The 18,650-nt window shown below is 43.5% G+C and overlaps 1 protein-coding gene across 1 annotated transcript in view; it reads left to right on the top strand.

The window, feature by feature from the left end:
- Window positions 1–92: 92 nt before the first annotated feature.
- dnai1.2 (dynein, axonemal, intermediate chain 1, paralog 2) overlaps window positions 93–18,650 on the top strand; it is a gene marked incomplete at both ends in the record, with an annotated part of 34,496 nt that continues 15,938 nt past the window's right edge. The window contains 17 exons of the mRNA XM_080847529.1: window positions 93–134; window positions 1,119–1,193; window positions 1,343–1,441; window positions 1,733–1,813; window positions 2,079–2,205; window positions 2,508–2,563; window positions 2,978–3,121; window positions 3,989–4,048; window positions 4,302–4,430; window positions 7,069–7,153; window positions 7,285–7,402; window positions 7,614–7,657; window positions 8,018–8,265; window positions 9,261–9,350; window positions 9,523–9,610; window positions 10,746–10,825; window positions 15,962–16,110. Of these exons, the coding sequence (XP_080703655.1) occupies window positions 93–134; window positions 1,119–1,193; window positions 1,343–1,441; window positions 1,733–1,813; window positions 2,079–2,205; window positions 2,508–2,563; window positions 2,978–3,121; window positions 3,989–4,048; window positions 4,302–4,430; window positions 7,069–7,153; window positions 7,285–7,402; window positions 7,614–7,657; window positions 8,018–8,265; window positions 9,261–9,350; window positions 9,523–9,610; window positions 10,746–10,825; window positions 15,962–16,110 (1,715 nt within the window). The remainder of the gene's footprint in view (window positions 135–1,118; window positions 1,194–1,342; window positions 1,442–1,732; window positions 1,814–2,078; window positions 2,206–2,507; window positions 2,564–2,977; window positions 3,122–3,988; window positions 4,049–4,301; window positions 4,431–7,068; window positions 7,154–7,284; window positions 7,403–7,613; window positions 7,658–8,017; window positions 8,266–9,260; window positions 9,351–9,522; window positions 9,611–10,745; window positions 10,826–15,961; window positions 16,111–18,650) is intronic.

Here is an 18,650-nt window from a genome sequence, read left to right as displayed (position 1 = left end):
CAATTTTAAGCTGCCTTTATTTACCATTCTCCTTATGGTGAATGACTAAGTAGCGGTCTTTCATAGTGCGCACCCAAAGTAACACTGAAACGATGCCTGTGCCACAAAAAACTGGGGCTGCCAAAGCCAAAGGGGTAAGTAAACATTAACGTTATTTAGTTTGCTCACGATAAGGTTGACAAAATCAACAGTCGTTCGAAATAACATGTCAGAATAACTTTAACTAATTAGGAAGATATATGAATAAGTAAGAAAATAATCCATACTAAGAACCTATCGTTACGCTTTCTTGGAACAAGCTAACTTTTATAGCTAACGTTAATTTAACTAAACTCACCTTCCTCAAAGTTTTTTTTTTTCCACATTTATTGCAAAACAGTATACCAACATGCAGACAAGTGCTCAGCAAATCAACAATGATGTAACAACAAATGAATCAATATAAAATACAATAATAAATAAAAGAAGTTAGACACACTTTACACAAATTGGAAACAAAAATTCGATACAACAAGGAAAATAGATGACACTATTCCCCATTTAAGAGTTCTCTCTATATTTTCATAGTTCTGTAAGCTGGAGCATTTTCGATTAAAGTTAATTAAATTAGAAGTTATATCTAAGTTGGGATTTTATAAATTACATTTAGTTCATCTAGGACTTCTCTTGTTAGTAAAGTTATTGGAAATGCATCAATGTAAACGGATGTTGACATGTTATGATTTTGGAGGATCAGGGAAGAGACGTTAGAGTTTTGGAAAGTCGAAGACTGAGAAGTGATCCATTAAACTGTGAACTGTCCAAGAGCATCCTTGTCTCCCTCCAGTTCGTCTGTTTAATAAGTGAGGATTTCACCTAAACGAACCCAACACAAAAGGTTACAGTTATTTTGGTAGTGGGTATGCTGTCCAGTGTTTCAGTGTATTGTGCAAATTCATAAGAGAATCTGGTCAAATCTGCATTTGTGGATATGAAATTTGCCAAATATAATCAAATTAGCACCTTGCTCAATGTGATGGCAGTGAGCTGTTTTTCCACAAAGTCATCCTAAAGTCATCCGACATTACTCCAGTGAACTGCCGATGTTGAACTCATACAATTACCTTACCTTTTTGAAGGGGTCGGTTTCCTTGCCCAAGGCCACTGCTGCAAAGGGGACAAAAGTGGCGACCAAAGTGGCGACCAAAAAAAAGGTAAGCCTTGTTGAGGCAAGAGTCGATGCAGCTTTATAACGGATCTGTGTCGGGCGGTATGCTTTACCAAATGCAAAACTTTTTTTGTCGCTGTGTTGTGGGTTTAAATGGCCGGTGTCAATGGCGGTTCTCTGTGATGTGTGGATTAGGATGATGAGGATGGTGCAGACTTGGGTGAAGGGGGTGAGGACTGGACACAAGGGAAAACTTTGGTGAAACCACCGGACCAGCTGGACCTGACTGAAACAGTGAGTATCACCAGATACATTAGACATCATACAGTGTCAAATCTCAATCAGTTTTCCAGCCAAATGATTCTGTTTCTTTTTGTCAAGATGGAAAGATGGAAAAGCACAATATGTTTGCCAAACACAATTTCCAACAAACTGTCATAGTATAATGAACTGAAATGTGTAATACCATGGGAAGTTATCCCTGTTGCATTTATCCGTTTTGTCTAAACCTCAGACCAAAATATGGGACATCCCAATCTACTATGTGTACTAATGACCACTTTTCATTGTGTTTCTGTCTTCCAGGAGCTGAAAGAGGAATTCACGAGGATCCTGACAGCCAACAATCCTCACGCTCCACAGAATATTGTCCGCTACAGCTTCAAAGTACATTTAATTTAACTTATCTTAAATCACATGAAGTAAAAAGGAAGACCACTGTGGAAGACCACTGTGTTGATAGGATCAGTTGTTTCTGCAATGAGTTGGACATGGGATGTGTTAGATCATGGTTATTGTTTATTCCTGTTGAAGTGTTGAAACACTCAGCTACAGGGTCTTCCCAGGGACACTATACCATCTCTGGAAACGACAAACAATTAGAACAAATATGTGAAGATTATTAAAGATATATACAATTCCATGTTTCTAGGAGCGCTCTTATAAGGCCATCAGTAGCGTTGACCAACTGGCAGTTCACTTTGTCCTGGACGGAAATCTTCTTCATAGGGACTCCGATGAGGCCCGCAGACAGAGGGCCAAGCAAGGCCTCCCAGAAGGTATGCTTTGCTCCATAGGACATTCAGTCTGACAGAGGCACCAGATAAGTATTTAGACAATGGCAGTCAGCATAAGTGATTCTCAGCAATATATCGTATAACATGGTACTTATACATTCAAAATAAGGAGAGCATAAAGAAAGTATGGTGTCTTTACAAGTTCAGTTTGTACTCTACTTATTTACTAGCCAACCTGCCATCAGGACCACTGTACAGTGTTGTGGCCCTCTGGGAACTGGGATGTACTGGAGGTTATGAAACATGGTTGTTATCTGCATTGGAATAATACAGCTGTATTACAGAAACGCCCATGGACACTGCTGGAGTGGAGACAGATGAGGAGAAAACTGAGGCTCCGGTATGAGGGGGCACTTTCACACTCGATTCACAACCATTTATCATCATAAATCCACATAATTAAGCACATGACTGTAAGCCCAAGGAACTTGACACCTAATATATCACACAATTCAATTCTAACCTTTACAAAAGGTACCATGTCTTAGATTTAAATACGCACAATTCTCACATTGAAATGCAAGTAATTCTTACGGTAGCGTGCTGTCAGAAGAGACTACTGAGAGTTTAAACTGAAAATTAGTGCAGTTGCCAGATGTACAGAAGCTTCATATTCCACATCCGTTGCACTTGTGCTGATGTCTGAGTCATGCAATTGTTTTGAATCAATCCAGTATTTTCTAGACGTGTTGTTGTATTGTCTTGCATCGAGGTGAGGTAATGTAAACCCCGTTGTCATCTCATCATTCCTCAGGCCGAAGCAGAGGAGGAAGCGGGTGAGGAGGGTGGAGCGGAGGAGAGGCCCGACAGCGTGGAGGTCAAGGGCGGCGGCCAGAAGGCGGCCAACCAGTTCAACTTCAGCGAGCGAGCCTCCCAGACACTCAACAACCCCCTCAGGGTACAGTAGCCAAAGGCAGAGCTTCACAAAGAAAGAGTTTAGCAACAGAGGTTTGCACTGATGAAACCTTATCTATCACAAAGAAGAGTAGGAGGCATTAGGGATATGAAGAGCAATACTTAATATTCAGTAGCTGGAATGTTATGAAAAAGTACCATAAATAGCCTAACATTGCCCTAATTTTTGATGAACCTGGATAATTAATTAAAATGTTAAACAACCCTTCATTGGTTAAGGAACATAAACTACTTAAAGAGAGGAGTGTGAATTATTCAGTCGAGCAAATACAAGTATTTTTGTTTCTGCTGCTGTGCTGTCAGGGACTTTCTGCTTCATATTTTTCCACACTTCCCTCAAAGGGAGAGAATACGCCCTGTGCTCAATAGCTGCAGAGAGGTGACTGTGACATTTAATATTACTAGCATACATATTGATGTGCATGATGAAGCACCATCCACCCCTCAGCAGTGTTACTCTGGAGACTAGTGGCGACAAGGCAGGGAATGTTTCATACAACTTAAGCCATCGGTGCCTGCACTCTGACATACTGGAGATATGTATCTACATGATTTATGCTGGATTAGCATAAAATAAGATCCAATAATGCCCCAGGTTTAGCTCTAAGATAATGCATTCTCCTCATAGAATTTATACGGCTAAGCAATGCCTAGTAGACCGTCAGGTAGTTCATTATTGGCCTGTAAAAGCTCTTCTGAGGAGGTGTGCTGGGAGTGTTTTTTAGGCTGGTATTTGGAGCCCTTTCACAGACTCCCAGACTGTCATTGCCAAAGCATTAAACGTTTATGACATTCATGAAATGTTTGAGCAATCAATATATGCTTAGGTCTTTTTTTTTCTGTACATAAGGAGAGAGAATGTCAGACGGAACCCCCTCCTTGTGCAAACTTCTCAGCAACAGCCAATCAGGTAAGAGTACTGTCTTATAATGCCTCCAATTGAGTGGACTGGCGTTAGTTTTTAATAAGCCACAGTAAGTGATGCCAGTTTTGAAATTATAGTAATTGCATCTTTGTTATGATACGCGTATTGTATTGCGTCTTAACTGCAATGGATCTGTTCTCTGTTCCCTGTTTTTCTATGAATATCTCCTGTTCCAAGATCAGATATGAATTTCTAAACTCTATATGCAATCTTCATTGACCCTCCCATTTGTCCTCAGTGGGAGATCTATGATGCTTATTTGGAAGAGCTGCAGAAACAAGAGAAGAATAAGGAGAAGCAGAAAGCTCTGCCCACAAAGAAAGATGAGGACAAAGGCAAGAAGAAGATGATGATGGTGGAAATGCAGGTGAGCCTACCTGCGTGTGTGTGTGTGTGTGTCGGAGTATGTGCTCGTAAAGGTGTGTGTGTGTGTGTGTGTGTGTGTGTGTGTGTGTGTGTGTGTGTGTGTGTGTGTGTGTGTGTATGTGTGTGTGTGTTTGTGTGTGTGTGTGTGTGTGTGTGTATGTTTGTGTGTGTGTGTTTGTGTGTGTGTGTGTGTGTGTGTGTGCCACAGCGTGTGCATAAGTACCTCTTAGTAGGCTAGTTTCTCAGCCTGTCAGTTCCTCATCTTGAGAGACTTATAAATATGTAAACACAGTAATTAAGTTAAGTCGATGAAGTCAATCTCTTAAAGTGAAGTGAAGTGTGGACCCCCCCCTTAGGTCAGTTTGGATTCAGCATAACACTACCAATGAGTGTAACATTACCAATGAAACACAAGAGGCGCCATTGCTCTGTGTGTGTCATTTCTAATGCCTTGATAATACTTGTTTGTGGACGTGCATACGGACAGCTGATGGACACAACAGACGTGTAGTTGTTCTCCTTATACTTTCTATTATAATACTAGGGGGTCTGTCCATGCACACTTGGTGCCCTTGTAGCATAGTGGTGTAGTAGTAAAAAAAAAATGGAGTGTGTATAGACGTACGTCCGTACAGAGCGGACTGATGATGACATTTACGTCACTTGGACCCTGGTGGACCCTTGCGTATTCAGGCAAAGTATGACTCTGGGGTAAGGGTGGCTGGTAACAGCAAACTGTGAAATTCAAATTTCACAAAACCATGTGAGCTTGGGAAATACGTACCATGGGTCTAGAAAGGACATGGAATCATAACCTGTTTAGTGCAATGCGGTGGAGAAACAGTTTAGAAATGTTTCTCTCCTTTGAAAAATCATGTTCTTGTTTTTTTTCATGTTTTTCGTTTTTTCTGATGTAACATGATACATCAACATGATACAATATTAATGATAATTGTGGTTCGATCAGTATGAAAATAATTTTTGACGCAGTACACTTCAGGAGTGTTATGACACTTACAGTGGGGAAAATAAGTATTTGAACCCCTGCCGACTTCGCAAGTTTGGCCACTTGCAAAGGAATGTGTGATCTAGAATTTTAATGGTAGGTGTATTTTAACAGTGAGAAACAGAATATCAACAAAAAAATCCAGAAAAATGCATTTTATAACATTTATGACTTTATTTGCATTTGATGCAAAAAATAAGTATTTGAACCCCCAAGCAAACAGCAAGAATTCTGGCTCCCAATGGCCAGTTATGTGCCCAAAAAGCACACAGATTAGTCCTCATTAGGTCTAACAAGGTACACCTGATCTCAACTGGTGACCTGTATAAAAGAAACCTGTCCAAAGAATTATACTTCACACCTTCAACCTCACCACCATGGGCAAGACCAAAGAGCTGTCCAAGGACGTCAGAGATAAGATTGTAGACCTGCACAAGGCTGGAATGGGCTACAAAACCACCGGCAAGCAGCTTGGTGAAAAGCAGATAACTATTGGTGCGATTATTCATAAATGGAAGCAACACCAAACAACTGTCACCCGCTCTAGGTCTGGGGCTCCATGCAAGATATCCACTTGTGCGGAATCAGTGATCATTCGAAAGGTGCAGAATAACCCCAGAACTACACAGGGGGAGCTTGTGAATGATCTCAAGGCAGCTGGGACCAGAGTCACCAAGAAAACCATTGGCAACACACCACGCCGTCATTTTTTTAAGTACTGCAGCACTCGCAAGGTCCCCCTGCTCAAGGAAGCGCATGTACAGGGCCATCTGAAGTTTACCATTGCACACTTGAATGATTCTAGGGAGGATTGGGAGACAGAATGTGGTCAGATGATACCAAAATCAAGCTCTTTGGCATCAACTCGACTTGCCGTGTTTGACAGGGGGGGGAATGCTGAATATGACCCCAAGAGTACATCATACCCACCATCAAGCATGGAGGTAGAAACATTATGCTTTGGGGCTGTTTCTCTGCCAAGGGTACAGGACGACTCCACCGCATCAAGGGGACTATGGATGGGGCCATGTAACGTGGAATATTGGGCTTGAAGCTCATTCCCTCATTCCCTCCCATTGAAAACACAACCTTAAAGATTTGGAGAGGATCTGGAAAGAGGAGTGGACCAAAATCCCTCCTGAGATGTTTGTAAACCTGGTGACCAACTACAAGAAACATCTGACGTCTGTGCTTGCCAATAAGGGTTATTCCACCAAGTACTAAGTCATTTTTGTCAGTCAGTTTTGGGGGTTCAAATACTTATTTTTTGCTTCAAATGCAGATATTCTGTTTCTCACTGTTAATATACACCTACCATTACAATTATAGATCACACATTTCTTTGCAAGTGGCCAAACTTGTGAAATCGCAAGGGGTTCAAATACTTATTTTCCCCACTGTATATGCACATACATCTGAAATATCTATAGTTCATGTTATAAAGTGTCACTAGAGACCCTTTTGAGCTACACCTACATGGTCTGTGGTTATCAACACCTAATGTTGTGACATTGCTCTGTCGCTAAATAAAGCCAGAATTCTCAGAGAGTGAACAATGTGCAGTCATCTCTGACGTAGATCAGTGTAAAAGAGCCTCTCAAGCTGAGCCCTTGTCCTCTCTCACCACTGACAGAGTGATGACATCAGTAAAGTGTCAAAGGCAGCAAAGATTGTGGAGCGCATGGTCAACCAGAACACATTTGACGACATCGCCCAGGGTACGTCCCCTTTTTTTTCTCCTCTTGTGCCACTGATGATTCATTTGATGATTTGTCCTGCTGCTGCTGCCGTCATACTTGTGAGTGAGTCATGTCTCCTCTGTGTGTGTTTGTCTCCTGGGTGTCTCCAGACTTCAAGTACTTTGAGGACGCTTCGGACGAGTTCCGGGACCAGGAGGGCACCCTGCTGCCGCTGTGGAAGTTCCAGTACGACAAAGCAAAGAGACTGGCTGTCACTGCCCTCTGCTGGTCAGTCTGCACACTTACAACATGTTTCATGGAATATATTGTAGGTGTGAAGAGCCAGGATTAAAGAGTAATGTAAAATTAAAGAGTATATGATTGCCTGCCTAAGGTGGATATATTATATTTAACAAATGGTCAGTTTGGATTTATTGGATACATTAATTGTATATTAAAATCATACAATGTATTATCCCAATTTTGTGTCATCCTTTAGGAATGAAAGTAACCGAGACCTGTTTGCTGTAGGCCTTGGCTCATGTAAGTAATATCTAATCCCCCTCCTAATAAATTTAACGTATTAAGATGTGAAGCCGATGCTTTATTCCCTCAAGGTTTATACATTGATAATAGCCACCGCATGGTAAAATGAGTTATCAAGGTAGAAAGAAAACATTATCTACAATATATGAGAGGGAATTCCAGTGTCAAACACCATCCCACACACCATACTGACCCAGAGGTCTCTCTCCCTCTCTCTCTCCCCTTCTCTCTCTCTCTCTCTCTCTCTCTCTCTCTCTCTCTCTCTCTCTCTCTCTCTCTCTCTCTCTCTCTATCTCTCACTCCTCCTCTCTCCCTCTCTGTCTCCCCTCTCTTTCTCCTCCTCTCTCTCTCTGACAGATGATTTTACTAAACAGGGCCGAGGCATGCTCCTGTTCTACTCCCTGAAGAACCCCACCTTCCCTGAGTGCACCTACCCCACCACCTCCGGCATCATGTGCCTGGACATCCACCCCCAGCTGCCCCACCTGGTGGCCGTAGGCTTCTATGACGGCTGCGTGGGCGTCTACAGCCTAAAGGAGGAGGGCACCCAGCCCATCTACAAAAGCACTGCTAAGTCTGGCAAACACACAGATCCTGTTTGGCAGGTGTGTGTGTGTTTGTTTGTTTGTTTGTGAGTGCTAGAGTATGGGTATATTTGAGAGAGAATGCTTGTGTATTCATGATGTGAGGAAGTATACGTCTGGCACAAGGTTATTTGGCTGCACTATTTATGTGTGTTAGGATGTGTGTGTTTGTGTGTGTGTGTGTGTGTGGTGTGTGTGTGTGTGTGTGTGTGTGTGTGTGTGTGTGTGTGTGTGTGTGTGTGTGTGTGTGTGTGTGTGTGTGTGTGTGTGTGTGTGTGTTTGGATGTCCCTGGTTGATGTGTTGTCCTATCAGTACCAAGATTAAACATTGGGCTCTGGCTTTGATCAGAACATAAAAGCTGCGGCTATGCTTTTTCCCTGGTTTGAAGTCATGAAGCCAGCGGAAAGAGCTCCTGATTAAAATAATGGCCCTGAATAACAAAGTCATTCATCGTCAAAAAGGGGAAAGAAAAGAAACGGAAAACAAGATGTCTGCCCTTGGATTTGATCTCTCTCAGGTGTTGATTAGATCTGAATAAACTCAACTACATACTGAATCTGAGAGAAAGGTTCAGTCGAGCATCTCGTGGTAATGGGGCCTTTACTGTCCTTGGACAGGATCAATTTTGCCTGTGAATGATGTGGTTTCCTAATGACTAGGAAAGGAGCGTCCTCTTGCGAAAGCATAAAGATGGTGTCCAGAGCCTTCTGTGCCTTTGCCTGTATAGAAATGGGGGCGATAGTGCTTCAGGAGGTAGAGGAGTTGTTCAGCAATCGGAAGGTTGCTAGTTTGATACCGACGATTCCTCACCAAGTGTCGAAGTGTCCTTGAGCAAGACACTGAACCGCCCCAACCACTCCCAATGTGCATGCTGGCACCCTAGATAGTAGCCTCTGCCATCGGTGTGTGAATAGGTAGATGTCTTAGGCATTAATCTGTTAAGCGCTTTGAGTGCTCTATGAGTAGAAGCTCCATTAACCATAATGTTGTGGGTGGTCTGGTTGTGTGCCATTAGGTGCGTTGGCAGGGCGATGACATGGACCACAATCACAACTTCTTCTCTGTGTCGTCTGATGGCAGAGTGGTGTCCTGGACCCTGGTCAAGGTGAGCGAGCAAATGCCCATCGCTGATAGTGTGCTTTCGTTTGTAAACATTGGCTGATCAGCTGTCTGTTTGCGTGCGGGAACATGTGCATGTGTGTGCGTGTGTGTTTGAGTGTGTGTGTGTGTGTGTGTGTGTGTGTGTGTGGGTGTGTGTTTGTTGTTTATTACTGCAGAATGAGCTGGTGTATACAGACATCATTAAGCTGTCTTTAGAGGGCTCTCCGTCAGATGGGACAGAAGGCTTGCAGCTGCCTACCATGGGTAAGACAAGTGTGTCAGCACACATACACACTCTGTCTCACACACACGATCACACTGACACACACACACTCACACACACACACACACACAAGTTAGGTGACCATTCGAAGAGTGGAAACTCCTGAAATTTGCATGAACTCTTCTAAGCCGAATAAGAAATTAATTCACTAGAGGGAACCGGATTCAAGTTGGTTATAATGCGACTAAGGTTGATGGCAATGGGTTTATTTGCATGAAATCGCATTTGTGATTTTAAGGAGTGTTTCTATTAATGTTGCCCTGAGAACTTCAAGTTTTGAATCCCCAGCTGTTCCAATTCCTCCCTTATATAGGAGTGTCCATTTTTTATTGGCATAACATAGTGGATGGAAAAATGCATTTCATTTAGTGGAATTTTCATAAACACTTAAAATATTAGAATGAGTTGTATGGAAGTTCAGATGCAGACTGTGACTGTAAAAAGTAGGATACTGTTGCCAATCAGGATTGTAATGCTTTGCCAGGCTTTCTCAGATGAGCTCAAGGTCTAATCGTGCCGATTGAAGCGCCCTCATGTTGCCTATCCTCACTGACCACATCTGTCAGTCGGTAATATCCACTCTCCTCGCAGCTGCATTTTTATTAGAACCTTTTCCATCAGTAGACTCGTTTATGTCAAGCCTGGGGCTTAATCTCTGTCGGGGGAGGGGAGGGTTGGTAGGGATGAGGGAGGCTCAGGTAAACAGGAGAGGAGGATACGATCCAGACTGGGCTGGTCTGTCAGGGTTGGTACTGAGTACTGACAGGAGGCCGGGCTGAAAGCCGTGGACGGCAGGCCCATGCTGGGAGTCCAGCTGGTAGCGATGGTATTGGATTTCCGTCATCTGCTCCATATGTTACAGATGGGGTTGGCCGGGCTCCAGAGACATATCGCTGAAGCAAAGGAAACTGTTTTCTCATAATATTCACAGGGGGGGGGGGGGTTATAAATTGATTTGGCCAATTATTAACAGAGACGGCTGGTTGCTTTTTGCTGTATAACTGGGGCACCTCAGTGATGGGGTGGCTGGCTGAGGAATGAGAAATGAAGAACCTCTATGTTTCTGTTCAGTTTGGGATGTGTGCCTAATTGTTTGTCCTTCTATGCTTCCCGTAGCATGTGGCACATCGTTTGACTTCCATAAGCAGATAGACTACCTGTTCCTGGTTGGCACAGAGGAGGGAAAGATCCACAAGGTGAGAAATAACACTGTGTGTGTGAAAGTGTTTGTGTGTGATAGTGTAATTGAGTGTGTGTGTGTCTGCGTTGGCGTGTGTGTGTGCATGTGAGAGTGTGTGTGTATTTGAGAGCGTGTGTGTGAATGTGAGTGAGTGTGTGTATGTGAGAGAGTGTGTGTATGAGAGAGTGTGTGTGTGTGTGTATGTGAGTGAGTGTATGTATGTGAGAGCGTGTGTGTGTGTGTGTGTGTGTATGTGAGTGAGTGTGTGTATGTGAGAGCGTGTGTGTGTGTGTATGTGTATGTGAGTGAGTTTGTGTATCTGAGAGCGTGTGTGTGTGTGTATGTGAGAGTGTGTGTGTATAATATGTGTTTGTAAGCACAAGGTCTTGCTGAGTGCTTGTGCTGTGAACTTTACCACTACAGAGGTGGCCAGAGCAGAGTTTCCCCTCACCCTTATCCTCCTTTTGCCTGTGAGCAGTACTTACCCTATCTCTCTGGTTGTGTGTTTGTTTAGGTGTGTGTGTGTGTGTGTGTGTGTGTGTGTGTGTGTGTGTGTGTGTGTGTGCACATTTCCCTTTCTATCTTCCTTGAGACCACCCCTTCATCTGTTTTCCGTGGCAGAGCAGCTTTAAGCCTAATTTATACTTCTGCATCCCTCTCCGTCCTCGAAAAAAAAATGGGCGGGCGGGGGCAGGCGGTTGATTCAGAAAAAATTGAACGTACTGGTCGGGCTTACATACTACTCCGACGGCTATGCGTCCTAAAGCCTATTCAACCTATTCAACGCCAGACCGCTGGGTGGGGTAACTACTGTTTGTCGAGCCCGTAGCTACCACATAACCTCTTTATTGGAAGTCATTGATTGTTTTTCCTCCCAACTGTCAATGACATGACACGGATGCTGCTTCAAGACCTGTCGGGCAGGTGCAGTCACATGGGCCTTGGAGACATGTAGCACAGACAGTCAATGCTAACATGTCTAATGCTATATATTCACTTGAGTAGGCAAATGTATCTCCATCGTGGTGGTCATTTTTTGTGAAAAACATTGCGATTTATAACAAAACGATATGCTTATCTTACATACAATACAGAAACTATTATAAAACGATCCAATAAAATGAATACGTTCTTATTTTCTTTGGTATTTTTGTCACATTCATACTGCAATGATCGCTGGGTAACCTTTGAATAACTACAACGCTATGACAATGCACTCATTGGCCACGAGACGGTTGCCCTTGTCAAAAAGTGGTAACGTGAATGTGTCACTATGAAACAAAGCATGCACACTTCGAACAAAATTACCCCCCAAACTCTGAGGACAGGGCCAGAAAAATAAACCCACGGTATTCATCATACATCATGCAGTGTTATAGTTATATCAGACACACAGCAAGAACATGCATACCTCAACATACAGTTGTGGGACTGCGATTTCAACCATGAATATGTTGGAAAAACACATACATTAGCACACTTACTAATGATCATCTGCCAGGCTCTCACACACGAAAAGTTGATTCCAAAACTCTCGAATTTAAGACAGAGTGGACTGACAAGTAGGCTATGCATTTGTGCTGCTTGTGGGCAGGACAAAACCGATGTGTTTAATCTGCAACGAGACGGTTGCCCTTGTCAAAAGTGTTAGCGTGAAACGTCACTATAAAACAAAGCATGCACACTTCGAACAGAAATACCCGTAGAACTATGAAGTAAGGGGCAGAAAATTAAACCCACTGCAGTCTTCATACCAATCCACATGCAGTGTTATAGTTATATCAGGAACACAACAAGAGAACTAACAACTAACAGACAATGGTTGATGGTGGAGCTGCTGGACTAGTTTGAGTTATAAGCAGAGGACGTGCTTGTAGCGATTTGAGCGACAACTACAACAACAACAGAACAGGAGACAGGTGGTACGTACGTTTACTAGATTTTCCGCTAAATCAAGCGTTAGCGTATTCACAATAACTCTCAAAAGTGTGCTGCTAATAAGTACAACGTTGTCGTGCCGATTATGCTCTCACACGCCACCCTCATTGAGGCAAAAGTAATGTTTGACTCAAATGTCTTTCACTGCCGTTTTATGTAAAGTCAGTCATTCTAAATAGGTTCTACACATACATGAAATACATTTCCTATTTAATAGATGCAAAGTAATTATGCTGCCAGCATTACTCCGTAGCAAATTACGTTAGATGTCAGTTGAAGCTGGTTGGAGAAGGCACTTTCAACACCGAGCCACCAGCCAAGAGACCAACAGTGGTCGGGAGAAATGTACTTTTCGAGGGTTTATATAAAATACGGTAGCCTAATGCTGCATGCTGTGCAGCTTTGTAGTTTACCAAAGTCGTACTAAAACATTTTGACAGAAAACAGGAAATGTGAGGTCCTGACATGTGTGATTCCGGAAATGATGTTGTTTGGAAATGATGTCGTAAACTGGCCAATCACAGCCAAGGGGGTCTCCGACTCTCTCCGTCTCTTTAAGAAAAGTTAGAAAAAAGCGTTTGTCTCCGACCAGCTCTCCGACGGCTCTCCGACGGGTCGGATGGGCGGCAACACCTGGGTGAAGGTGTTACCAAGGCGTGCCAAGGCGTGCCAAAGTGTCCCTCTACGACCAAATCGGAGAGAATCGTAGAAGTATAAAAATGCCTTTAGTCCTGTCAGCGGGCTGTCCCATCTACCCTCTGGGAAGACAAGGAAACACTTTGTTTTGTAAAACTAAAAGCTCCCTGTCTTATGTCATCATATAACACACACACACACACACACACACACACACACACACACACACACACACACACACACACACACACCTTCTCAGACACACACACACTCTCAAACACACACTCTCTCAGACACACAGACACACGCACAAACACACACACACACACGCACACACGCACACACATGCACAGTATGGATTTAAGTGTGATGACTCAGGCAGGCAGTGGCAGGAGATGAATAGCCTGTACAAAGCAGCAGGCAGGCCAATGCATCACAGACAGTTTCATGTGCTGTAAACATAGGTGGATAGAAGCACAACACACAGTATGAGCCAACAGACACACAACCATACCCACCTGCAAACTCTCAAACAAATGGACACACATTTATAGTACACACATACTGTACACAAGCATGTTTTCACACAAATGTATGTTCAAATCATACACACAGACACACAGACACACAGGCACACACACACACACAGACACACACACACACACACACACACACACACACACACACACACACACACACACACACATGGAAGCTCAGTTACATGTCTTCATACCTAAGCAAATATCACACTTCAAGCACAGCTGTCTAATTATCCTCCATCTGCAGGTGGAAGATAGGTTAGCATATTGAAGTTGTCACTTTGCCCAGACTTAACAGACAGATGCACTTTTGAGCCTCTTATCAGGGGTAAACATGCCACATTTGGCCCCTAAAAAATGAAATGGATGAAAAGTTCACACACTGCCAATGCAAGAGACCACACCTGCATACAAATGCATTTATGGCAGGTTAATGCATAAAGAAACCAACCAAACCCCCCCCCATACTTTACACATCTGATCTTTCCAAGGTAGTTGTGGCCTTCATAGTGAATGTAAGGTGAGTTGTCTGATGGAATAAACTTCCCTAAACAATGGCAGCAGTTCATTAACTCCATGGCAATTCATGGTAGAAATAAATGGCAGATGGCTTGTTTTACAGAAAAGTTATTAGTCTTTGTGCTCTAGAAACATGCATGTGGCCACCATTAGCCATCGGGTTTTCACACCAATTCATGTCAGTGCTGGATTGTAGCTCTATATATCTCACTGCCTGCCTTCCCAGCCATTTCACTGACACACACATTTATATCAAGAGTAACTGGACAGATGCCAAATACAGAGAGACTCAAACTCACACACACACACACACACACACACACACACACACACACACACACACACACACACACACACACACACACTCAGACACACACACACACACACACACACACACACACACACACACACACACACACACACACACACACTCAGTGACTCTCACTGAACCCGTCAGGAAGTGCCATGACAGGTCATTAAAGACATCACACGGTAGACTTATCCTCCAATTCCCCCACCGGCTGCCTGTGCCTCCAGCACATGACGATGGACTGACAGGTTCTGGATGGACCTGAGACATCCATACGTCTGCAGTTACACTTCAAGGGACCTGTCTGTCTCTCAGCAAACTCACTTCTGTGTTTTAATTCCTGCCAAAGTGTCAGTCTGGGCCAAGAGGGCTTTGTAGGATACTTTATCAACTGGGCTGTGTCGTCTGCTCAGAATGCTAGGCACCCTGCAAGCTCACTGTCACTTCTGCTCACATTGTGGAGGTAAATATAAATGAACGGGAGTTTGTTGCCCATTTCCCCCAATTACGATGAGGGGCAGTTTAAGCATATTTGATGCCACAGAGGCCTGTGATGCATTATATTACACAAAGTAAAATCACTGTCTTGGCAAAAATAGAAGATATTCATGTGGAATGCACAATGAGCTGTTTACTATACGTGGAGTCTTTGGAACAACATGAGTGAGACCTTAGAATACTGAACGCTTGATTAGATGCTGTAAAAGCTCCTCTCTGCTCCGCTGCACTTGAGAACTGAACAAATTGTTTCATTGTTTGCAGGTGCGCCACCCGGTGATTCTGTAATTAGCTCGGTGGGTATCGTGCATGCCCTTTCAGGATCCCTTTGTCAGGAGAGTGGATGTGGCTCGCTTAACAAGTCGTTTGAATGTTTTACGAGCAAAATGGATGCATCTCTTTCGATGCATGAATCAAAACTTCTTTGTCTTAGTTTGAAGAGTGATATTCCGTCTCATCAGTAGTCCATTCACAGAAGAAGCTAGCTTTTATCAGTGCAACCATCCTGGAGTCAGACAGGCTTCTTTTAAAAGAATGTTTTATGGCTGAATTATGTGTGTCTTCTCTCTCCCTCCTGCTCTCGCCCTATCTCTTCCTCCCTCAATATATGTTTCTCTCTCTCCCTCTCTCCCTCTCTCTCGCTCTCTCTCTCTCTCTCTCTCTCTCTCTCTCTCTCTCTCTCTCTCTCTCTCTCTCTCTCTCTCTCTTTCAGTGCTCAAAAGCATACTCTAGCCAGTTCCTGCAGACGTATGATGCCCACAACATGGCTGTGGATGCAGTCAAGTGGAACCACTTCCACCCCAAAGTCTTCATCTCCTGCAGCTCTGACTGGACTGTCAAGATCTGGGACCACACCATTGAGTAAGCACACACACCGTAGCTGAATGTCTGCATCCGAACGCACACACACACTTATTCACTCACATCTTTCTCACAAAGTCCCAGAGGTCCACACCAGCAGATGTTTTATAGATACAATAATAATGTGCAAGACTACACAGTAGGGTTTGTGATGTTTCACTTAAGGTTGAAAGTGTGTGAATCTCTTGTCACAGAATGACAGTGTGTGGCCATTATGAAGCCGACACTAACCCTGTGTGTCCCATAAGCTACAGCCCTACATGTTAGAAATGTGCCTTGCATTTCTCTCCTTTCGGTTGAATCACTTTATAGCCCTACCACAATCTGTGGGGCATGTGTAATTATCCTGTCACTCCCGTTATTTGTCACAGTAATTTGCAAGTCTAATTGTTTTAAAAGGGAAATACCCATGAGTGACTCACGGTAATTATTCAGTCTCTCTGACAGCTCTTTACGCTTTGCTTGATTGCTGATGCTACAATACGCCCGCCCTCACTGCGCTCATGCACTGCTTCAGCCTACCAGCAGGGGGCTCTAAGACCATGTAATCCTTTGCCAGCAGATGGATGGCATCCCCTGTGTGTCTGTGCAGATGTGTGGATGTGTGTCTGTTGTGAGGCACCCGGGAGAGTGTTTTCCTTGTCAGAAAAGCATCTGTGTTTGAAACTAGATAATGTCTGTGTTTGAAACTAAACAGCGGCACAGACTCTAATTTGTATTTTTTTTTTTTCATGGATGGTGCAAATACCTTAGTTAAGAAAAATGTACCTCAATAGAAAAAATGCATTATATGCCTTGACACCATTAATAAACAAACCAAAAACACATAGACTTCCAGTGAGAAATGGTCAGCCTGTCAAACTTTCGGAATAGTGGCGTTCTTTCAAAAACATGTCTAAAGACATGCACTCAGGTATGATTTATCACATATTAATGAATGATTGATTGATTGATTGATTGATTGAGAGTTGTAGCGTCTGTAAGATTAGCCTTCGAACTGTCTGCTCAGCTGCAATGCATCTCTGAGACTGAGACATCTCCTTTAGATGAAGGGAAATCGCAGTTGATTTATCTAGGTTTTTTATAAGGTTGATAAATCAATTTGATTCTACTTCCAAGGGTCTTTCAAAGATCACTTTTAATGTACTTCAGATTGATATTTCTTGGATGTACAGTACATGTTCTTGCAGGCTGCACGGCAGCCAATTAATCACCTGTCCTGTCTCAGAAGACATCCTCTGCAGGTGTATAGCATTGCCACCAAAAACTGTAGCTTCCACACGACAACAACGGAACACTGGTATAGGCAATGCCTTGAGGGGCTGAATGGGCTGTGAAATGTACTGAAAATGCAAAACGGTTGCAAAATAAGATTAAAGTAGCAGCGAGCAAGGTAGCCATGTTAGAATATGCCATCTAACTTTGGATCAGGAAAAATACTCAAAGTATCAAAAATTGTCCCGTATCGAAATATGTCGAAAGATTTGATAATGGTGATGATGCCTCTGATGTTGCGTCTACACTGTTGCCTATGGTTGCCATAGTTGTTATCCCCCTCTGTGCGTCGGTGGAAAGCCTCGGAAAAGACAGATGCCGGCCTGTCATCTTGCTGGAGATTTTTCTCTCCTCAGATCTTTAACCCCTGATGTGTTTAGTGGCTCCACGACTGGCACGCTGTCTCACTCCAGCCTGATGGATGGGGTTCATCTTAAATCAAGGGCCAGATCTGAGAGCAAAACCAGAGCGAGTTAGGTAGGAAAGAGAGAGAGAGAGAGATAGATAGAGAGAGAGAAGGAGAGAGAGAGAGAGAGAAACCAGCGCGAGTAGGAGAGAGAGAGAGAGAGAGAGAGACAGAAAGAGAGAGAGAGAGTCTGGGGCTGCCGGACTGACACACTTCTTTAGATCATTACTCTCCAAGCCCCGAGAAATGTTACGTAAATCAGAGTCCCACTTATCAAGCGCAGGAGTGAGTCACTGTACTGGTGGAGGGGAGAATGGAGGACGTGGTCCTACATGGTTTTACGCGTGTGAGGGCGATGGACTACATCCGTCCATGTCAGCATGGCTGAGTGACCTACTGTTGGGTATCAGAGCCGCTGGGCTAACGATTAAAAACTCCTGACAGCTCATTATAAACAAAGCCTTGTGAGTTTATAAATAAAAAAAAGGCTTAATTAAAAATAATGAATGTGGGCCAGAGACCTGTGTGAATCCCCCCTAATTGCTTTGCCTGAGCAAAAATGAGGACGGGGAAGGGGAAATACAGGCAAGACTTAGCTATTTTGTCTGGCCAAAGATGTTAATGTGTGTGTGTGTGTGTGTGTGTGTGTTGTGTGTGTGTGTGTGTGTGTGTGTGTGTGTGTGTCTGTAAGTGTGTGTTTTATGTGTGTGTGTGTGTGTGTGTGTGTGTGTGTGTGTGTGTGTGTGTGTGTGTGTGTGTGTGTGTGTGTGTGTGTGTATGTGTGTGTGGGTCTCAAGATGTTAATGTGTGGCCCCCTGATGAAAATTACATACACTGACCCTGCAGAGGGGTTTGGCGC

Source organism: Sprattus sprattus (assembly GCF_963457725.1).
Source record: "Sprattus sprattus genome assembly, chromosome: 11".
Lineage (NCBI taxonomy): Eukaryota > Metazoa > Chordata > Actinopteri > Clupeiformes > Clupeidae > Sprattus > Sprattus sprattus.
This window is presented reverse-complemented; position numbering and strand designations above follow the sequence as displayed.